Below are 24,095 nucleotides of genomic sequence, written 5' to 3'. Positions count from 1 at the left end.
AGCATGGGTAAGGGTAAGGCTGGAGGGAAGAAAAATGCACTTCTCCAACTGCACACGGGGCAGCAAGTTCAGTTCAATGCTCTGAACTCAGAGTGTTTTGAAATGAAAAACAAAACAGACCGGGTTTGTATTTCTAGAGTGACAGCACGATAGCTGCTTTAGCATGGCTTTCACTTCTTGAAGATGATGAATAGGGTAATTTCTTTGATTAATAAGATTTGAGAGGAGGATTTGGCTTCTGTCCCCTCTTGTCTTCATCCTTGCCATACCTAGAGCCTTACTACTACTTGCTGCCTCTTCACCTGCTGGTTTAGGATGGGACAGACCTTTTTCAAAATGAAAAAGGTCAAACCTACCTTAGAAAGACATGCCTAGAAGTGACAAGTTGATGCTGAAAAGAAAATAGTGACAGAATATCCTACAAGCAGTGACTGCAGGTGGATGCAGTGCTTCTTTCACACACAGAAGAAAGCAGGCTGGTTCTTCAGCATACGTTATCATTAATTTCAATCAAGTGTTATTCTCTCAGTCACTGCTGGTAGGGAAAATTCCCTGTGACCCTAATAATTATTTCCTGCCTTTCTCAAGAACTTGAAGGGGAAAAAAAGTATTTTTTGTTTTAAAAAGAGACACTGACCATATCCCCCCTGGGAGAGTTGTCCCACCGTTTACCTTAATTCTGGTTACAACTTAAGTCACACCTTTGCTCCTATAGTTGAAAAAGGAGAAAGAGATGCTGGGCTAGCAGATTCTAGCGAAGGGTAAACTGCATGCAGAACCAAGCTATAGCAGGTCTTTAAGCTTCTAAAAAAGGGAAGATCAGTGGGACATAAATCCAGGTGTGGTCCTTTTAAGTCCTGGTGCATTGCTTCCTGTACTTACTGAAGCTATTTTTGCAGGACTGGAACACAGCAGTCACAATGGCAAGCTCCCTGCAGGCTGCGTGCTATCAAAAACATCTTGTTGGTCACAAGTTACTGCCATCTCTTCAGAATGCTATAAGGCAGAGCAGGAAAAAAAGGCAGTGAGTGAGAGAAGTGAGACCAAATAAGGATGACAGTTTTTCTTATTTATAACTCAGCACCAAGTAGTAGAGGGATGACAAGACAGGCATTAATATCACCCATAGGTCAATTAAGCATTTGCAGTAGGCTTTTTTTTTTTTAAACCTGAAGTTGCCATCTTAATCACAAGACTCAACCCTTGATTTTAATTTTATTTTGAAAGCAAGTTGGGAAAGTTTACAAAACCTGACCAAGAAAAAATTATGAAAATATTTAACTGGATTCATCTTTGGTTACTTCTTATTGCAGTTCCAATAAAACATACACCATTTCTACAGCTCAAAAAAAGTCAAAAGGTCAATCAACATAAAAACAAGACGTGCTTTCTTTACATATTCATAAATATCCACAATATTAGAAAAATTGTTTTGCAAAGATTTTTTTTTTCTGGCAGTGTTAACTTACTATTATACACAGGCTACAAACTTCTTCCTAAGCCTTTAATTACAAGCTATTTACAGTCTGCAAAATATTAAGACGTAAAACTCCTTCATAAATATGAAAATAGATCATCTTGCAAAGATCTTTATACTTACTTAATCAAATATCTGGCTGCCCCTCCTCCCAGAAAAAAAGTTATTTGTTTTGCATAGAAATGTAGTGACATGCAATATAAACAATAGCATTAAGTGCAAACAGGAATTATTCAAGTGTCTTTAGTTGAACTGGCAAAAAATACCAATGTTCTGTTACACAACACATTGATGCTTTTCCAGCAAGTGTAAGTCTACTAAAGCCCCTTGTCTGCACTGCTTTTGAGGGGCAGCAAATTCACATGCATTCTCTTAGTTGCATTTGATCAACCTGCAACCACAACAAAAATAGCTTATAACAGACATTTAAATGAACTCAACACAGAAGGATTTAAAGTGAATTAAAAACATCTTTGATCTCTTTAGGGAACCTAGCAACGTGTAGAAAGTCTTTTAAAAGAGCAATTGCTCCTCTAAGAAAGTCCAAAACCATGATAAAATCCAAGCACAAGAAAAGACTTTGTCACATCACTATAAAACAAGGAGTTTGCTGACCACATGTTCAGGTTTGTGTTCATCAGTAGCTGTCAGAAGATGGCCCCCAGTAGAAAAGCACCCTCAGATGGGCAGAAAACATAGAAGTATTTGCTCGGTGCAACCTAGATTCAGCTTTGCACAATCAAAGGGATGAGACAGTGAGTGCCAGCTGCATCCAGACCCTTGGAAACGCTGGGTTTTAGCAAGCACTTAGCTATTCTAGGGGACAGCCTTTTACTCCAGTTTCGTGTGCATGCCACCTTTTTTCCACATGGACCAAGAATGCAGGAAAGGCCTGAGTTGTTATTCCTTGGTATTTCTCTTCCTGACATCTCCATCTCAGTACAAAGAGCTAGAAAAGTTGTTAGATGTGCCCTGTGCATGTCAGCTGGCTGTGCTCAGCGTAGGCGTTTAAGAAAATAAAAATTCAAGCATGCTGCTCTGTAAAAGCTGCTGAGGGCAGGGAAGCATTTAAGAGACAGTGACATAAGAGAACACTTGAGGTCACTGTGATGGGTTTCCAGAGCTATCCCAAGCCTGACTACACAGATTTTGCAGTCTGTCAGAAGGGGCTACAGACTTTGCAGTGAGGTGTCAGTGCTGATGAGCAGAGTAACAGCCACACAGAGCAGCCAGAGGCACACACGTGCTGCTGGGGCTCCATGCAGCTGTATGCTGCAGGACAGCTTCCTTGCAGCCTGGTGATCCAGAGTAAACTAGTCCTTATTATTGCTTGTTTGTCTGAAGTCACACACCTAAATGCATCTTGTGACAACAGAAGCTGGTGCTGATGATATCCCTCCTGAAAGACTACAGTTGGATGAATGAAAAATAAAAATAAAAAAAAGCAGGCACCAGACAGGCAGGCAGTTGAGTTCTGTTGACTGGTTCCCTGTCCTCAAAGGAAATAACAATACAGTGCCAGCCCTTCCAGCTGCTCAGCACTCTGCAGACAGGACACACAAGACAAGCTACTCTATAGATCAGCATCTCTGACAGGCAGAGAGGTGTGGTCCAAAAAGGGTAATGTTGGTAAGGATGGGCCTTTTTCAAATAGCTGCATAGTGCAGCACTGACTGTGCTAAGTAACTCAAGGACACTGTGTTTCTCATTTAATTATTCGCAGCCATTGCAAAGAGATAACTGGTGCTTGGGCTGAGACACTTCACAAGACGAAGTCACAGTCACAGCAGAATAATTACCTACACCTCTGAAGAGCTGAGCAACTCAGCCAAGAAAACAAACTTAGGGTTTCTCCATCTTTTCCTTGCGATGGGAGAAGAGTAAGAAAAGCCTTGCTTTCATCAGGGAGTACCAGCTTACATTTTCCATCCTTGCGCAAAGCAGAAATAATAGACCACCTGAATGAAACCCTGAACTCCAAATCCTCCACAGCTACTGCATCCCCTGCTCAGTGAGCACGCACTATGTACCTCAGGAATGATAATATAGGTTAAAAAGACATCACCAAACCAATCCAAAACAAAACATCCAGATAACTGCATACAGTTATAGCAGAAAGGGCAGGACGTCGCACAAATATCAACTTAGAACAAGCTTTTCCCCTACATCACATCCCAAAGTGGGATTTCTGGTTCCAGCAAGCACCTTTACAGCAGATGCTGCTGCTTCTTTACATCTATGTGTTGGTAGAGTGAAGGGAAACCTTAAAAAAAAAAAAAAAAGATAATCCTATTCAGTGACAGGAGGAAGCAAAGAATATAACAACTTCTTTCTGCAGAATTAAAAAACAAAAAGGACAAGTTACTTTTCTTCAGTTTGACAACTCAAAGCCCATCTGTGAGTCTACTATATATCCTCCTCCATAAGCTCTCACATGGCTGCAACATTGCTGGTGGCTTCTCTCAGGGAGGGGATTCCATCAAGCAGTCTGGTTTGGAAAAAGTAACCATCAATAGTGCAGTGGCACCAATGAGATGGATGTCCTGCTAGAGAGGGATCTGAACGTGACCCTCCTTCCATAGTGACAGCTGTTCATCTAGATTTTGTACGTAACTGTTCTGCAGAAATAGATTATGGTGTCTTTATAGAGGAGAGCCCAAAAGCTCAGTCTCCCACCGACAGTTTCTAAAAGAGCTCAGAAATGACAGTGCCTGGAATACAGCTCCCCTCTTCCTCCCTGGGCAAATCTTCCTCCACATCTGGGTCGAGGTACACTGAGAGCGGTGCTCACTGTGTCCTGCATCCCCACACTAACACATATCACTAACAAATCCCAGGGCGAAATGAAACACTGGGGAACAGATTCCTCTTGTTAGCAGGAAAGTACTTGTCATGTGACTCAGCCTGCAGACTGCAACCAACATGAAGGGTTTTGTTTTTGCTGCTTTTGAAAGAAGAGCTTGTTTAACGCTGCAACAGCATTCATATCAGCTCTGGGATGAGAAAGCATTGCTATCTGCTTAACACAGCTCTGAAAGATCTGTGCCCATTTCTAGAACAGAGGCTCTGATTCACATACACTGCTTGCAGAATGCTAATGCAAAATCTGCAGTAGTTCAGAGCAGCTGGTCAGTCAGAGGAAGAGGGAAAACCTACGGGTTGCTCTTTCCACTCAACCTGGAACTTAAGGCCTCAAAATGCTCCATGCTGGAATCCAGGTCAAACTGTTTGTGTGCTGCCTAATTCTGGCTACTATAGGGTATGGGGCTCATATGGAAATTCTGGCTGCAGTAGTTTCCCCTCCTAAAGCAAATCAGGGGGGGAAATAAGCATAGCTTGAAAACACAGTTAAAATCATCAGTCTCTTCAGAGGCTGTCCACAGCTACCTGTTTGACAGCCCATTTTTACCATCTGCTGGGTCTTCTTTGAGCACGAAACCCAGCACTACTGAAGAACAGAGTTTAAGTGACTAGGAACAACAGTTCCCTCAAGGACACGTGCTGTTTGAGCCCTCTCTTCATATGTCACAAGTTGGCTGTGTGCTGCCACTTGCTGAGATGTTGGAGGATGTCTGAGACAATGGGGCAGTGCTGTCCCCATCATGCTCCCTGAATGGCCGTGCGTCTGTCCTCAGCTCCATGGAAGGCTGAACACTGAATGGAGGCTTCGTATACTCCAGCAGTGTGTTTTTCTGTAGGCTGTCTTCCACCTCCATCTCTTCAGAAGGGAGACAGCCAGCAAACACCTGTGGGGAGCGTTCCTCAGAGTTCAATGAATTCTCAACTGGGAGCCCTTTGTAAGATAGCGGCTCAGACTGGGCCAGCACTAATGGTTGATTACGTGCTGGATCTTCACATGTGTTCTCAGAGTAAAATCCATTTTCCTCCTGGGACACTGGCCCATCTGAACAGTCCATATCCTCCTCTTGTCCTGGTACAGAAAGAAATTCTGGCCTGTGAGGCTTGGCTTGAAAGGGGGGAATCTCTGACACACCATATTTACTGCTACTCAGAAGCTTTTGCCGAACCTCTGCACTTAGCTGGGTTGGATCACATCTGCTGATGGTCGAAGACAGTCCACTAAACAGGCCATATTCTTTGTGTGCCAGTTCAGGAGAGACTGGAAGCGATCTGCATCTCCTCCCAGGAAGGAGGGAAAACTCCTGCCAGTCTGTGCTAAATGCTTGCCGGAAGTGGGACTGGCTGGCTTTCAGGCAACGACCTGCCTCTGGAGAATGCAAGTCAAACACAAGAGAGATCACAGACTTGCTTGGCATGTCGAAGAATTTTATCTTTCCACCCTTGAGGTCCTCCCGGGCACTGAAGGGATTAACTTTCCGGCCTAATCCTTTGTTCGGTGTGTAGTAGGGGTCCTGCACATTTATCTTCCTGGAAGGCTTGCGGGAGAAGATATCTGACTGGCTACGTGACAACCAGATATTCCGACGTGGACGGGGTGACTTGGGTGGGATCTTATCATCCAGAGAACTCAAACGTTTTACTCCTGGTCCTTTTTCAATTGACCCTGAGTGGAAGAAGAGAAATACCCTTTAGCTTAAAGGAGCTATACGCCTGAATGTTTGCTCATTCACAGAGTCTTCACGATAACCGTAAAGAAGAAGGTGCATTTCTGATTTTCCAAAGTATCTACAAACACATTTGCCGGTTACTTACAAGTTCCTGTATGTATACAAGGACGTGATTCTCTTCTCACCAGGTAAGGTATTGATTTCAAACTAGGAGATTGGCAGCCCTGTCCACAGGACCATTTAAATGTAAAGGCAGTCAAAACTGCACTTTAAATATTCTCTCCTCTTTACTCATACCTCAGACTAATTAAAAGTCATCTTGAAGAACTGAGCAAAAGCAAATACAGTTATTGTCGTCTTACTTCCCAATAAACTGTATTGCTTCTGTATTATTTTATCTTCAAATTTGCTACTTATATTACAGGGGGATGTTGAATTGGTAAGACAATACTGTCTTCAGTAAAAAAAAAAAAAGAAATTGTAACAAATCTGATAGGAATGATGATTTTTTTTGTGTGTATGTTGTTTCCAACACCAGAAATCTGTTCATATAGAAGAAATCTAAGACAGAACATGCTACCACAAGAACTGCTTGTAGTTTGCTCCCCACACCAGGTGGCACTAGACAGCTTTAGAGAAAGCCCTTCAAGGACAGCATTCCCAAGAACTGCAATTCATGTGTTCCCCAGCTCTATTCTCTAAGGTACTTTGTAATACTCTGCATCTTCCCTGCTCTTCCTCCTGTGGAAATCTAAGTAGTGTCTAAGCATTACATGTATGCCAAAGAAATTGTATATATGCAATAAGAGTGGAAGGAACAAAGCAAAGCTGAGGAATTTTCAAGTACTTTTAGCAACTTACAGTCTCAACTGAACCTACATTTCCCCTAAAGGGCTTGTGGGTACAAACTTTTAAGGAACCTTAAGAAATTTATTCTTTCCCAAAGGACACTCTACAGTGCACACTGTGCACTACTGTTCCAGAATCATTTTCAGGCTTTGTGTAAAACAACTCATAAACAGTACATAATACCACCATATCTGAAATCATAGTCCTCAAAATACAAAACACTGTACCCTTTTCCTATTAGCCTGCAGCAATCTTTGTGCAAATAGAGACATTTACCTTTGGGTTTTCTTTCACTGTTGTCAAGATTCAAAAACTTTCTGTCTCTCTCAGAGTCCTCATTTCTCAGGCGGTTTAAAATCTCCTCCAGTGTTTTGACAATATCAGCAAATGAAGGACGCAACTTTGGATCCATCTGTGAATGCACACAAATCAGATTGCTTCATGTGGGTTTATCCATGCTATTCTATTTGCAGAGTTGACAGACAAGAATAACGTGAAAGAACTGGGGAAATCCAAGACTGTTTTTAGAAGAGGAAAAGGAGTGCTCTGTTTATGTCTATTATACTTCTCATTTAACTATCAAGATGAAAACATTCTATCGGTCTATGATGAAGACATTTTAAAGAGAAAAGGTGGCAACCTGTTAGATTCAGGGCTTAGGAGAGGGGGTTTGTTTGTTTGTTACAGTTTTAGTGTGTATTATAGATATATAATATATTCGGATGTTTAAATACTGTAGGCAGCAATGTCTAATTCAGCAGTTGAGAGTTAACCTCATTACACTATTAAAGAGATTCCACTTGACCTGATTCTTGCCTCCAGCCCTCTAAAGGCTTTTCCCAGACCAGACAAGCTCAGACATCACTGCTTGTCAATGAAACAGTGATGCTTTGTAAGCAAGAAACCCCAGAAACCTCCCTGATACTACTCTGCAGGTGCCCATGAAATGGATCTTTCTGAAAAGAACTGGCATGAGTGGCAATGACAGAATGCCTCTAGTAACTCGGGGTAAAGGGCTGAAAATTTATAGATACAGTGATAAATTAAAAAAAAATAATAATAATCACACTTGCTTTGAGGAACTCCAAAATAGAAATAAAGTCGCTCTAATGCAGCCCATGGAATTGCCTGGCATAAGGAAACATCACTTTCTGCGTTCCCAATTTCACTGAAAAGGTAGGGCAAGGGAAAACACTAAATCATATTCTCTACTCTCAAATCATTTCTCAAATCATACCAATTTGGAAAGATTAGGCAGTTGCTGCAAGCTGCAGAAAGTAAGAACAGGTCTCTTTTATCAGTGCAATGGAAGATCTGGGATAACAGCAGCACTGGAAAAGTGACTCAAAGCAATATTTGTTTTTCTACCCCAAGCATTCAGTTGCTGATCAAATGGAATAGAAGGCTCCTCCTCACGGCTGCAGTTCCCCACAGCCTAGCTCATGCTGGTAAGCCTTCTGCAAGTTCAAGCATGATTCATGCCAGTAGGCTTATAGATGCCAGAGGAGCCATAAGTTTCAGACTTACTTACATATTCTTCTTTCAAAAAACACTATCAGCAAACTAAAGAACACTTAACTACTCATACACATCTCTTTTCACTGTTTTTTCTAGGTTGCCCTAAAACATATTTCTTGACTGTAGAAAACTCCAAAGCTTTCCATATTAGTTCAGCTTATCAGTTTACACTGTTTACCTGTTAAATAATAACAATCTATATAAACGTCTGTATCTAAGAACAAATTGTCACACAGATCACCTATTACCGGAGAAAAGCATGCTTCAGAAGATATAAGATACAAGCTTTGTTTATTTGCCACCTTTTCCTTCCTCTAGGCAAGTGGAAAGTGAGTTACAATATGTCCCACACTGAAATTAGCATTCTAATGTCTTCATCACAAGACAGCCATTTCCAGTTTCAGTTCAGGCAAAGGACGTTTATTATGAAGGAGACAGCATTTGCTGATAATCAGTAGGAGAAGTTCCCTTTTCTCATGAGAACATCAGCCTAGTCACTCCCCTTTTTCTTCGTTAGTACGATTTTACTCTGGATTTCATCTGTGGTAGAAAACTGCTTTGGACTGTATGTTGGATGCTGTAAGACTTCTGAGGAATACAACTGGGAGTTGAGACTTCCACAATTAAACTCTACTTCTACCTAAGCCCTTTAGTGCTTACAATGTCACAATGCTTTAGAAACACGAGTCAGGCGTACCACTGTCCGGAGAAGTCAGCTCCGCCGTACTAAGGCGACATAAGAGGGGTGAAGCAGTTGGTTCAGAGTACACTCCACAAACATGTTCAGCATTAATTTATGCTCTTCCCCAACATGCATTCTCACCCTTACTCCACTTGCCACTTCAGTATGTGCACTTGTACTAATACAAGGTAAAGAAAGAGCCTGGGACAAAAATAACCATTAAAATAATGGATAATGGTGACTGCTTCTTTCAGCAGCAGCATTGACATGAAGACAACATCTGACAAACAGCAACAGAAGTAAAAAACCTGTTCTGAGAGTTTTCTTACAAACACACACTAGGACACAGTGCTATTATTAGTTCCAACGCAGCCTGGTTGTGGAGCCCTGAGCAGAGTTTGGTGCAATAAACATTCTAGAAGGTGTCTCAACTTCAGGTGAGAAACTGGACATTCCCACTTCAGCTGAATTCAGTGGAAGCTCATGTTCTCTTACTTCAAAGGAATAGTAACTTCTGTGATGAAATAACCCACAAAAAGAGATGTACTTCCTTGTAATTTTCATGCTGAGGAGTCACAAAGGTATCCAGCACTATCACGACTTTAGTCCAACAACCAGCTGAAAATTTATTCTAGACTGGACATTGCCTACTGTCTTACTGGGTCCAAGTTTGGAGGGTTTTTTTGGAACACAGGTTGAACATTTGGAGGTTATCTCCCTTTTTATAAAGCAGCAGAAAAACTTTACAGTAGTTTAGAGTCTGCTCTTTGTTTGCCTGTCCCCATTTTGTCCCCTCTGTTTATGAAAACAACCCAAACTTCTTTCTTCACAGCTCAGCAGGTCTGAACACAACAACAGCTGGATTTTGTCAGCCCAATGGGCAGCCAGTGTCAATAGCATACAACTGGTTAGGATCAGCCCAAGCAGCCTGCAAGAAGCTGTTCAGTGTGCCAGACCTGTTTGTTTGGTACGACAGAACATAAAACAGCAAAAGCATGAGTCAGACCTTTATGCAAGGGGAAAGAAAAGGGTATAAAAACTGTCAGGGACACTGTGTTATATACGTACACTGCTTTCATAGGTGAGGCTCTCCTGTAAACCCTTTAAGCACTATCTTTGAAAGTCAGAGGGATTTAGGAAACTCCAGTTTGGGTCTCTCCCCTTCATGTAAGATACTCACGTTACAGCAGTTGAAGGCCAGCTGGAGGAAGTCAGGGGGACAGTCTCCCACCATGTGCTGGAAGGCATCATAATCTAATCCAAAATTCTGTACAAACAAGAACACAGCACAGAGAGCAGAGACATAAATCAGGACTGCCATCTGGCCCAAAGCACCCACCCTCTTTTCAGGGGGTCCCTTTATGTGGTTATCAGGCATAATTATGAACACCATCTCTGAGCAGCCTCATAGAGAAATTTGAGAAATTTCCGAACTGCAACATTCCCAATGGGGATTATTTGATATAAGATACCTGTAAGAAAATGAGCTGACTTCAAAGCCTAACCTTCCTGAATTCATCTGCAGTTCACTGAAGTGTTGCCCATGTGGATCTGGAAGCAATATCCTACACTATGATGTTTCACCACAGTAATTTTCAGTGTAAATAAACAGTCTTCTATAAAACCAGAAACTTCATAATGATGAAAACTCACCAATTAAAATATTTTTTCACTAGGCTGGTGATCCAAATTACCCAGTTCTTTAAAAGCATTTATCTGAGAAGATCCAAAGGGCAGAGGAACAAAAGGATCTCTTATATGCTGTTGTTCAAGATGTAAGCATTTTCAGAACTGGAGGTGGGTAGACAATTTGGAAGACTTCTACAGAAGGCAAAAAGCTGCCTTGCAGATGGGACTAAGCCAAACGACAAGTGAAGAAAATTGAAGCATCTACTCTGATAATTCAATTTTAGTTTAGATCAACAATGCTTAGCACAGTATGCAAAAATAAGGATGAGCTTATTTTAGCTCCTGCTAACATCATTCCTGCTCTTTTCACCAGGCAGGGCTACTTCAAGAATACAATGTTCCAAAAAGTGCTGTTTGTAATCTGGCAAGAAGTACAGGTGAGCTACCACACTACAAAAGGAAGGTCACTCCAACACCCTCAATGTTCTGCCAGTTCAGGGCAGGTGTGGAGCTTTTGAAAGGATTTCCAATGATTACTGTAGCTCTATAATGTCAAAACATCTTCAGTGGAGCTTCTTCCAGTAACAGCATGAAAGAAGAAAGGTCTTTTACAAGCTCTTTTTAATGTACCATCATATGCACCATATCTTTGGTAGCAGTGCTATAAATTGTAAAGGGCAGCCATTATCACGGCATACTTACCACCTCCCAGCAACTTTATAAAGGTAACCACTTACCTCTGTGCGAGGGAGATAGTCTGGATCTGCCTGTATTCTGGCTATAATCTCACACAGAATTATACCATAGGAGAACACATCTGCCTAAAAGGAAAAAATAAATAGCCATATGCTTCAGCTATGTCTGCTCACCGTTCTTATCTGCCACTGAGTTTCTCCTTACCCCAAATGGTTATCAGAACAACTAAACTGACACCACAGCCTTACAGCCACTGCATTATAGCTAATGTTTTCTGTGTGAAGAAACATATCCTCACAGTAAATGTGAATGAGGCTTAGTAATTATTTATCTGAGCACACCTGGAGACACACAGTTCCTTAGATTTCCGCTCTCCTGAATTTAGCAAGTAATAAAATTTAGGAAATCATGGAATAAAGGTTTACAGAGTAGCAGCCTGCATCCCTTACACTCCCTAGATATCAGGCAGGCTGGTATGTTACTTTTCATACTGATAGAGACCTGATTCCTCCTTAATTCCCTATTACCATGGGGTTAGCAAAGAACCTGAGAACTTTATTATTAATTAGGTCAGTTGGAGCTCTTAGCAAAGCTTTTGAAACAGTAACAATTAGATTTATTACTGAGGTAATTACTGCTTTCCTCTATGCTTTAAATAACACCAATTAAACAGATACTGACTTCTGGCTAAAAAAAAAAAAAAAGATACAGGATGTGGGCTTTACCATGAAAAGCTGCAGTTGCAGGGCTGAACTACACTGTTTCAGATGTCTTTGCACACAGCAGAAAAAAACCTATGTAAAGAGCAACTTGGATGAAAAATACTTTTCCAAAAAAAAAAAAAAACAAAAAAAAAGCCAACCACTAGTGTGATCTGATGCTCCCCTGAAAGAAACACCGATGTCACAAACAGAAAAAGAACTACCTTTGGGGAACATTCTTTATCCAGGTGTGTCACCTTTGAAAACTGTTCATCTGTGGTTTTTTGCTTTTTTTTTTGTTTTCGTTTTTTTTTTTTTTTTTTTTGTAATTGAAGTAATTGTACAAGTACACACACAGATCTCTTACTTCTAACTAAATTTCACTAGACCACTGTCAGGGAAGTAGCCTCATTTTTGTATAGAAAAAAGAACAAGTAAGCATCAGTAGACATTTCTCAGAAGACCTGGTTATACCAAGCTGTGTTAGGTAGACAAGCTATTATCATATTTCAGCACACAGGGAATTTCAGAGTAGAAACAGTGTAACAGTGAATTATGTTAAAGGTACTTTATTTCTGCATGAGAAATCATACCATGAATTAAAAATACTAGCTGCTCAGCTCACACCACTCCTTCTGAATGACTCACCAAGGATAGAAATGTCACAAAAAATGATATTACAGAAATCTAAAATATTGCATACTTATATTGCAGAGAAACATTTGACAGCTAAAGTCCATTCACATGTACCTACCTTTTCATTGTAAGGTTCATCTCTGAGAACTTCTGGTGCCATCCAGAAAGGTGACCCCACCACTGGTAACTTCTCACTACACATAGACACAGATACCAGTGTGGGTAGCAGGAAGAGAGAGAACAACAATTAATGAATTGCTCTGATTCAGATATTGCTATAAACTTCCCATAACGGCAAGCATTTAAAGAGACTTGAACCACGGTCAAGTCCATACAAGTAGCTTCCATAACTCAATCCATGCTAATTTGCTACTAGAATGACTGGAACATTCAATAACAGGAGGAGAGGGTGAAATAAACACAAGATTTTGGTCTATTAATCAATACATTGTATTTCCAATTCTTAAGTGTCTGAACTTTTTTTTTCCTAATATTTGTTTTATCTTAAAGTCACAGATTTCAAGTTTTTGTTCCTGAATTCTTGGTGAAGTGAGCTCCTTCATCTATGTTTAAAAAGGCTTGTGCAGATCAGGATGGCAAAATCTGTTCAGCAGAAAATGCAATTATCCCTACATGTATACCTATAAGCAGTTCTGAAGCATTCAGCACAGCCTGCTTGCAAATATATTTCACCACCATTAATGCAGGCCTTCAGACCTCCCACTGTGGGAGGCTAATGACTGCATATCTTGGATCATCTTTGTTATTTTATTCATGATCGTAAGAGCTGGAAGGCTTGTATTTATTTTTACACAGAGGCACACACTGAAAAAAATTTGACTGCATGTTTATCAGTCAGAATAGTCTGAAATATACAGGTCAATATAGACATGAGAGAACAGTCAAACTCTTGACCTCCCTAACAGAGAAATGACAAATGGACTACTTCCAGGTGTGACAATAGCTTGTGACGGTTACCTGTGTGCTCTCCTACAGAGAGCAATGTGATGAGCTACTATTATAGTAGTATCTCTCCTTTATAAAATTAAAACTTAAGAACTAACATAGAGGTTAAAGAGAAAAAAAACTAGTGAAATCCCACCGGCTGCTTTTTACAAGGATCTAAGGGAGCTAATTATTCTAATTGTTTGGAATCAATAGAGGACATTTATTATAAAATCATCCCAATCCAAAATGCTGGACATTATTTGTCTGTTAATATAATAAATTCGTATATTTAATTATTTTTTTAACCAAAATTCCCAAATACCTGCCTGGAAAACTTGGCTATATCCTTTACTCAGTGAAGCACTTCTAGAGAATAAATAACACCACTAAACTAGAATGGACAACAACTAGAAGTGAAACACTGTTCATCCAGTCAGCAGTTCTTTACTGAAGACTGAAGGTGCCTGTTGCAAATTCTGTACTAGAACACAAAAATGGCCTCTGGGATCCAGTTTAACAGACCTTCTGATCTGCAACAACACTGCAACTCTCACTATATTCTGATTCATCCACATACCTGTGATCTGGAATTTTCTCTGCTAAACCAAAGTCACCCACTATCGCTGAGTATCCATTCTCATCATGTTTTATTAAGCAGTTCTGGAAAAAAAAAGAAAGAAAACAGAAGAGTTATTATCTGGGTGTGAAACTCATATACCATTTGTTTTATTTCAAGTCTGGAACAAGATTACAAGAGATAATTTGGAGGACATTCACCTATGAGAAGCTTTCCACTGAAAGCAATCACCCTCTTCTCCTACTATCCTCTCTGCACAATCACCTATCTGTCAATCTTAAGATGCTACAAACAGCCTTACACTTAGTCAATAATCCACTTAAAAACTTGCTGAGGAAGCCAGCAGCCACCAGCAGCACGTACCAGATAGGTTCTAGCAAGATGATTTAATTGCCTTACTGCTCAAGAATGCAATCCATGCTGTTGACCATGACACCTTAAATTCCCCTTCATGTCCAGTCTGCCTGGACCTGACAGAATACATTATCAGAACAATGCCTTTGTGTATTTTGCTATATTAACCACTTAGAAGGAATCAACTGCTTTGCAACAGAATTTCATCAGAAAACATAAGATGTGGCAAAAATTTATGTGCTTTTTAAGTCTCAAAAATTATTTATTCTACAGTACATCATCCATCATCAAGGAGAGGGACCTCGGGGTTCTGATGGACAACAGGATGGCCATGAGCCAGCAGTGTGCCTTGGTGGCCAAGGCAGCCAATGGGATCCTGGGGTGCATTAAAAGGAGCGTGGTGAGCAAGTCAAGGGAGGTGATCCTCCCCCTCTACTTTGCCCAGGACACAATACTCACTTAGGGTCCCATTCTGGGCTCCCCAGTACAAAAAAGATAGGGATCTCCTGCAGAGTCCAGTAGAGGACCACAAAGATGATAAAGGGCATGGAGCATCTCCTCTATGAGGACAGGCTGAGTGACCACAGTCTGTTCAGCCTTGAGAAAAGAAGACTCAGAGGTGATCTTATTAACGTTTATAAATATCTGAAGTGTGGGAGTCAAAGGGACACAGCCAACCTCTTTTCAGCAGTCTGTGGGGATAGGAGAAGGGAAAATAGCCATAAACTTGGGATCAGGAAGTTCTGTGCCAATATGCAGAGGAACATCTTTCACAGTGAGGATGAAGGAGCACTGGAACAGGCTGCCCAGGGAGGGTGTGGATTCTTCTTCTCTGGAGATATTTGAGACCTGCCTCGACACCTACCTGTGCAACCTGCTGCAGGGAGCTGCTTTGGAGGGTGGGTGGACTCGATCTCCAGAGGTCCCTTCCAACACCTACCATTCTGCCAGACTGTGGTGAAACATGATTTAAGGGAAAAGGCTAGTAGGAAGAAGCCGTCCAACTTTTCCTTCCCAACACCCCTCCCTTGGGTGACTGGCCTGGTAACATCACATCACATTCAGGGCATTGCCCATTTATATTTGTTGTTTATTTATAACTCTACAAAATATGCTTTGACCATTCCAGGGCCACATCTTCCAACCGACTAAATTAATAGTTGGCTTCCTGAAGCCTTTTTTCCTGTCTTACAAAAGGTAGGGCAAGACAGCATTCATTCCCTCACCACACGCCTTACCGCATCCTCCTGCAGGCAGCACAATAGCAGTGACAGGCAGCAAAGCCACTGCCGGAGCGGTACCCTGCATTCATCAGCTGAACAGCAGGAAACGCTTTCCAGCTTTATTGTGCTGGGATGTACAAAAGCCCTTCGCTGACCCCAGAGTATTAGCTTGTCTGTATAATGAAGCTACCAAAAAAAAAAGTGAGTTCCTTGTCTAAAAGATCAAGTTCGGGTCATTACTGCTTACATACTCAGAGCTGACTGTGGCTCAGGCCACGGAGCGAGTTTGCAGCGTTAAGTGAGACATTCTCACAACCACCTAAAACACATCTCAGCCCTGAGGTGCAAAGTTCTGTTTGTTTAGCATGACTTGAGTATAATAAGAACAGTTACTTTGGGGATACGTAAACATGTACAAAGTTAAACCAACCATGCTTGTCCAAAGAGCAGTAAAGCTTCTCAGTTAGGGGCTTTGTTATCTTTATCAAAGAGCACATTCATCAGCTGCTCTGTTCAAACATTTGCTTGCTGTAAGTGGACTTAACTGAGAAGGATAAAACTTTTTCAGAAAAATCTTACTCAAATGATTCAGCCATGGGGAATTCCATTGTGTGCCACAGAAAGCCCACAAGGACAGCAGAGGTTTGACAGTGCATATGAATGCTGATAGTTTACCATATAAACCAGTACAGACTTGTTTCCTGACATAGATTTTTCAATGATAAAAGATGCTGCATAATTTGATACTTTAAGTTAAAAAAAACATGTATTTATGATTCAAAATAATTATTTTTAAAATCCACGTTCCCTTCTTGCATTAACTTATTTACATGTTGCTTATTTTGAGTGGCAAAACTGCAGTAGCTCATTCTATAATCTGGTTTTGTGTATTAGGGCTATTCATCATTAACCCTCGGACTGCAAACATTTCAGAGAAATATTTCAATTCAGACCACGAACTACTCTCAGTGTAACTGAAAACCTGCAGAAACAGTTCTATACTGAGCTTTGAATTTGCAGTAATCTACGGAGCTGTTCTGATAACAAAAGGATGCTTAAACACAACATAAATGTGACAAATTTTTCCTTCCGCTTCTCACCATTACAGAATCGCATCTCATTTGACATCAACACATTACCCACTGTGGATAGAACAATCCTATCCCTGCTCTGAGCCCCAGGCAGCCTCAGCTCTCAGGTGCAGCACAGAGCCCTTATACAAGTAGATTATTCCTGGATAAATCATAAATTTAACCAATGAAGCATGCAATGTAGCTGCCAGATAATGCTACCTGACAGCCCTGAGCTCCTTCCCAGCTGAGATGAGGTGAAGCCGGGCTCCCCTCCAGCACAAGCTTTTTGAGATGTCAAACAGAACTGACATCCCACTCCACCTGCTGACCCACCAGCTCCAGAGAGAACAGGACAGCACTATGAGGAATAGAGGAGAGCTCAGGGTTACATTTCCAATATAAAACACTCAGCAAATGTTCTGCTGTGGGGGCTGCACAACGTTAGATGACGTAAATAAGGCTAAGCTGTTCTCTGTCATTAATGGGAGTCTGTCTTTTTTCTGCATTTCCAAAGTAATGACTGCATACAAATTCACTAACACATATGCTCCAGTACAGTACAAGGATGGAAGCCTATTTCTACAGAAATCAGTAGGAAAAGCCCTTGTGAGGATACCAGCAAGACCAGATGTTACTTCTAGAGCCCATATGGCTCATTACCAAGTTTTGCAGGCAGCGATGCTTTGCTCTGTACTGAGATTCTCCACATGTCCTAGGAAGCAGCACCACCACACTCCTCCTCCAGCCTTCCCACCTTTGTAAAGCCATTATAGAGCACTGCACCAAATTCACAGCATGAACAGTTTAGCTAACAGATTTAAGATGCAATTCAGGAAAAGGTCACTCAGAGCCTACGGTAAGTAGTAACTGGTTGTTCATGTGCACTCAGTGAAAGGCATTTCTACTCACTCACATTCTGCTACCAAGATAAATCAGGATCAAAAATGGGACAAAGCTTCATTAGAGTCTGAAAGGCTGAAGTGTTAAATTTAAGCTAGAGATCGTATTTGAGTAGGGAAAGCACAACCTAGCATACTGCATCCTTTCTACTATGTGATACTTTTCAGTTTGTACCAAAAAACACATGTATCAATTTGCTAAGAAGTTTAATTACGAGAACTGAGCACAGAGACACAAGAGTTCAATTTCCCCTCCAGCGTAAAGGAGAGCTTCAAAAACTGCCTGTGAGATAATATGTCAAGCAGCTTTACAACACTGGCATTAAGAAAACTTGTTTGACTCACTACTGTGCTGTTTGCATAAGCTGCAAGGCAATAAAACACAAAGACCCTCTCAAGCTCTCTTTGGAGCTCTGCATAAAGGAGGATATTCTTTCTTTTGGCAGCTCACACTGTCAGAGATGGCAGCATTTGACTTCAGTTGGATTCTTGAGGTTTTTTCCCCTGAAATGATGATCCCATCAGTCCTTCCTGAGGCAATCTCTGAACACAAGCTGGGAGTTCTGTACACGAGTCCGAAAGAGTTAACAGAGCTGTTTATGCAGAGACAGATGTGAAAGAACATAAAGCCCCCTTTGTATGTTACAGGAGCTTAACATCTGCTTTGCACAGCATAATCCTGCTAAGATGAATGCAATATTCTACTCTCCCTTTTACACAAACAAAACCAAAAATAGACTGAAAAGTTTTGGAGTTAAAAATAAGTTTAGCTGAAGAAACCCCATTGTTTTATTTTAAGATATGACATACAAACTAAACTCCAAGATTTTACCACATGCCAGAAAATAAAGAAATGCTACCAGTGTGTCATTTCCAAAGCTCTGATTAATGTTACTGAATTAAAACACTTTAACGTATCATCTGTTTGTTTTTTAAAGAGCTGTCCCCTAGCAGAAACATTGACCATTAAATGTGCAAAAGGAGGTTTACAGCACTACACACATTCTAAAAATGAAACCAGTATGCTTAAGAGACAGTTTCCATTTGAGCCCCAAAGTACCAGTAAAAGTTCAGCATTATTGCAGAAATAATCCTCTGCAACAGCTAAATTTTTCACTGCAAACCCTCTCCTGCAGTGCAAAATACCCAGGCAACAGCTTACTTGAGCACAAAGGGGACCTCACAGCAGCAGCAGCAAGTACAAGACTCATCAGACAAAGGTCCTGTTCATTGCTTGGGTTTTGTTTTGAACAAGAAAACAGCATACAACATAGGAAGTCAAGGTATGTCACTTTCAAGGCCAAAGGCAATGAATTTATCTTACACCAGATGGTCCACAGGGATTGCATACACACATTTCCCTCCTATAGGAACTAAGACCACTCATCTCTCAGCAAGAGAAGGGTAAGCCATTACACACTTACAGGGAAGTGAAAGCATATCTTGGCAGCAATATCCACACACATATATTGGCCTAGAGATTACAATCCCTTCACAGATTTTATCACTAATGGAGCTTACCCAAGCTTTTCACAACCTACTATTGATTATAAGAGCTTGTTTTAAATGAAGATATTTGTTTGGGAAGTTCTCGACAAAATATTAGTCTACAGCATCATACCAAAACTTGACATGTTCTCAAATTCAAGTACAATGAGACCTCTGTGTGCCAAAAGTAGACTGGAACAGGGGCACGTGCAGAGTGAGGAATCTGCAAGAGGGAATTAGGTGACAAGACCAGCCAGAAGTGCAAGCTAGAGGCTGGCAGGGATGGTCTGAGGGTTTTACGTTAGGTTCTCTGGATAGAGATAATAAAAGCTTTTACTAGGATGAGAGAACTGTGGAAATGGCAAACGAGGAGAGGAAACAGAGCTCACTTGGAGCAGAGAAAAAGTGGGAGAACTAGAAATAGCTAAATATACTGAAAACCAGAACGTAAATCTAGATGCCTTAGATGAAGCTTCAAGCAGAGCACCAGGAGGAGAGCAACTGCAGCCAGCTGAGGAAGGAGACTGAACCATAATGCTGGGAGTAGAAGCTGATAGAAATAAATAAATAATAGATAGATAGATAGAAACCAAAGAACTCGGTTACAGGAAAAAAAAAAGGCATACAGCTGGATGCTAGCTTCCCACTGCCAGGGAGACTTCTTGCTTCTCTCTCCACTCCTGGTCTGCAGCAGAACCACACTGTATATATTAGCAATATTAATTAACAATAGCACTAAATACTACTTAATATAATAATTAATGCATGAAGATTGTTTACTAGACATCTCTACCATGCATCTCAGATTTCTAACCCAGTAAACTAATGTAAAAATGTAACTTTTTTTTTCCAGTTTGGGTTTTGAGTTTCATGTTTTGTGTGTATTTTATCATAGGCAGCTGCACACAAAATAAACTACATTAAAAATAACGTTACAAGAAAAACAGGTTTTGAGAATTTTCACCCTTCCTCTTATGTACATGAATTAAGGTAAAATTCTTCAATTACAGGATCATACCTGTAATTTCCATCTGGAATACTTGTTTTTTAGTGCACACAATAGATTCAAAATAGGCTACTTTGGATTGTACATAGAACACTCAGGTCCATTGTTTTCAGGAATCCTACCACTCTTGCAACAGAAACAGGAGAGTGAGAGAAAGGTTGGAAAGAGATGAAAAAGAAAGGCTGGGTTCTAAGAGAAGGTGTTCAGACTCGTGGTTAAGAATACTGTGTTGCTGCTCCAGGATTTGGATTCTGTTCCTTCTATGCACCACTGGAGGATTCTGTGATGCAGAATCTTGTTTAACAAAAATATTTCAGGGACTAATGCTAATCTTGCATTTTCTTTGCCTCGAGGGGCTAAACCTGACTATTTTATAAATACTGCATATGTCCAAGTGTCCCTGAGGCAAGCACATTGCCTTGAACTTAAATAAGTCAAAAATATCAAATACCCCAAACATTCTTAAAACAATAAATATTCACCAATATACTTCCTTTTCATTAGTAAGACTGAGTTTATTCATCTCCCTTATCTCAGAGACACTGCAGGTATAAATTCTTTGATAATCAAGCAATCATTGCTTTAAGTTTCCAAGGAAATTAACAATGCTCACAGAGGAAGATTTGTATACGAAACAAATACAGAGTAAACAAGGTGCTAAAAGAACTCTGTGTAGATATTTATTTTAAGGGGCGAGGATCTTGCTGCATTCTTTTTGAAGACTGAATATTTCTTCCTCATGCTTTCTCAAGCAGTATTTTAATAGCAGGTAACAGCAGACAGAAAGTTGAAAAGCTAAGTCAGATTAAGTAAAACTTTATTGCAACTCGGTGACTCTTATCACTATACTTCCAGTGTTTCACATTATGATTTCACTTTGACGATGGCATCTTCTATGACTAAGGCTGTCAGAGTTTTCAGAATCACTAAAGGATGAAGAAAAGCCTCACGATTCCAGGACACAAATCCTCTGCAATCCCAGAATAAGAAGCAATTCACAGGAGTTACAACAATACGGGCAGGGAACGAGCCAAAGAGGCTGGCTGTCATAACCCATCTATGGCTGCACGCTTAATCTCTGCATAAATCTTTTTATGACAAGTGAAAAGTGAGGACACCATATTGACTTACAAAACGTACAAGTCACCCTGCCCACACACCTACCATCTGCAGGCTGGGAGCAGCCAATCCAGCTGCCCAGCTCCTGACAGATCCAAGCTAGGCTGTCGCTGTCGATCAGGGCAGATCAACCCGATCAGCTACAGAAGCCCGTGCCCAGAGCTCAAGGGTCGAGCTGCTCACAACATGGGGAAATACCAGCTGTCTGGGCACTGCCCTCCCCTAACAAGGACTCCCACTCTGACAAAAGGGCAACAGGAAGGGCACGAGCAGGATGGCATCCTGACATCCCCTGTGGGTTGCCACATTGACTACACTGACCTACATCTACTCCTCACTACCATTCTTTCCCTCTGGCTTTCTGCAGTACTAGTAACACTGCTGCTACTATCCACATGGAGCAATTAGGAATAGAGACCATCCTGCCATACACTCATTGTCAAAAACTATTCTTTTTTTCAGCCCTAGATTGGCAGGGGACAGAGTCTGTCTTTTCTAAGCCTTTAGGGATCCAGCTCTGATACATCTATAATGCAGATCAAGGCAACTCTTGCCATGACCAACAGAACAAACTGCATGCATTCACACCACCTCTTACAGGGAGCCACAGGAAATGGAACTTGCCAGAAACAGGAAGAAAGGCAGAAGTACAGGTCAACTAATCCAGAATATTTATTTAAGCAAAATTCATACTGGAGAGAATTTCCAGTGGCTAAAAGTGTACCGTGTAAAGCAAAAGACATTCCCACATAGCAAATCCAGTTCATAGTTCAGCTTAATTCCTTACATTTTAGAAAAATACCTTCCTCTTCACTACAAACTCAGTATTTGTTCTGACTTCTTTAAATGCTTGAATCATTAATCACATGAGGGCAAATACAAGGAAGTTATCACACCAATTACCAAACCTCAGCAAAGAAAGAAGTTCAATTCAGAGCACCATTCAATCCACCCTTAGTCAATCCAGATTGCAAGCTCCCCTCCAAGGAATAAACCCTTTGAGTCTTCCTTCACTTCGCTCACACACTATTTAGCAGAAAGAATGGAAGACGATTTATTCCACCAGCAGCACAAACCTGGTAAAATACAAAATATGTTTCCTCCAACAGCAGCCAAAAGTCAAAGTCTCAGAGCTGAAAATTTCTTAGGACTTCTTACTTCCAGTGGCCACAGATATGTTTGCTGGTGCCCTGAGACCACGCACTCTGCCCAGCAAACAATGTCTTACACCAGCTCAACAACAGATAACACTGAAGCACTAAAGTTAGGGCAGCTCCAGAGAACTATATACAGTCACACAAGCAAAGGCATTTACAGAGGTCTCAGGAAATGGATTTTCATGTGCCTAGCCACCACAGTACATGTTTATGATAAATATTGCAGGCAGACTACTTAGTTCCACTCGGTACTTTGATTCCTTACATCAACTCTTCCCCACCCTTAAATGGTCTATAATTCATCGTGAACTGGTAAAAAAACAAAGGGGAACACCAATTCATCTTTTCAATTACTGTTACACATTTCTTACCTGCACGCCCCAAGGTGACTTAAATGGAGCTTTCAGAGTCTATCACATCAAATCAACATGACATCAAGTCAGGGCATTTGCATGAATTTGATGTTCTTGAATTCAGTACCCTTCATTTGAAAGACCATCCAAAGAAATACTTTACAGTTTCAGTTAAACTGGTAGGTGAAATAAGAGTTTCACTTCTTTTGTGTTTTTTTGCTTTTTTTTTAAAAACTCTTCTCTAAATGCAAGTCCTTCATCTGTTTAACAATACACTGAGATACATAATAAAAACTGGATGAAAGACTAGAAGTCACTTCAATTTTCAAACATAATGTACTTAATTTTTATTTGTGAAATCTGTCTCTAATCTTAAAAAAAAAAAAGTTCACCTTAAGCTAAGATAGTGGTTTCTGGATGCTTTTGGTTGAAGTGACGTTATAAAGTCTTTCCAATAACAATTCTGGAATAATTTCACATTGCCAATCCCGAGTAAGCTTAAATAGGACAGCAAAGCCCTCAATCACATGCTGCAATGGACAGCAGATTCAGTGTGAATACTGAAGCAATTTGTTCAAAGGGCTCAGTGCTTGAATTAGCTAACTACCTCAGCCAACTAAACCCATACAAGTTGTCATGAAAGTAGTTTTAATAACACTCCGAGGAAGATTTTAAACCTATAAACTTCATCTGAATTTGTTTCTTACAGTGTCTAAACTTATTATATAACAATGCTGCTCTTCAGGAAGAAAAGCTCACAATGAGTTATAGCATCTTCACTTAAAGTCCTCTTCATTTTGTATACATTACCTTGGATGTAAGATCTCGATGGAAAATGCCTTTGTAGTGAAGATAACTGATTCCCATAGCAATGTCATGTGCCAATTTCACCCTCACTGTCCAGGGCAGGTGCTGGTTACTGTCTAATAGCTGTTCCAGGTTACCATAGTTGATGTACTGAAAAGACAAAACAATATTTGTAATTAATTAAACTTCAGATATTGTGAGAAATGAAAAAAATCATAATTACACAACTGTCTTCAGCTCAGTTACACATTAAAAACATTATTTTCCTAATTTCAAGAGGACAGGAAGTTTGCTGACCAATAAAGGCTAAAAATGTCTCCTCCCTCCCCCTCAACCAAAGTATAAATGTTAAAGTTGCACACAACAGCCAGCAC

At 40.6% G+C, this 24,095-nt stretch overlaps 1 protein-coding gene across 1 annotated transcript in view; it reads right to left on the bottom strand.

Annotated features, from left to right (window-relative positions):
- Positions 1-4,259: 4,259 nt before the first annotated feature.
- The window catches only part of TESK2 (testis associated actin remodelling kinase 2), a 56,405-nt gene continuing 36,569 nt past the window's right edge, over positions 4,260-24,095 (bottom strand). Inside the window, exons 4-10 of the mRNA XM_065739739.1 lie at positions 23,725-23,871; positions 14,243-14,325; positions 12,836-12,911; positions 11,422-11,505; positions 10,236-10,322; positions 7,132-7,267; positions 4,260-6,002 (exon numbers count right to left, since the gene is read on the bottom strand). Coding sequence (XP_065595811.1) covers positions 4,996-6,002; positions 7,132-7,267; positions 10,236-10,322; positions 11,422-11,505; positions 12,836-12,911; positions 14,243-14,325; positions 23,725-23,871 — 1,620 coding nt within the window. The 3' untranslated portion in view covers positions 4,260-4,995. The remainder of the gene's footprint in view (positions 6,003-7,131; positions 7,268-10,235; positions 10,323-11,421; positions 11,506-12,835; positions 12,912-14,242; positions 14,326-23,724; positions 23,872-24,095) is intronic.

Source organism: Cyrtonyx montezumae, unplaced genomic scaffold (assembly GCF_038088225.1).
Source record: "Cyrtonyx montezumae isolate F1298 unplaced genomic scaffold, pur_monq_1.0 scaffold_1, whole genome shotgun sequence".
In the NCBI taxonomy this organism is placed as follows: domain Eukaryota; kingdom Metazoa; phylum Chordata; class Aves; order Galliformes; family Odontophoridae; genus Cyrtonyx; species Cyrtonyx montezumae.
This window is presented reverse-complemented; position numbering and strand designations above follow the sequence as displayed.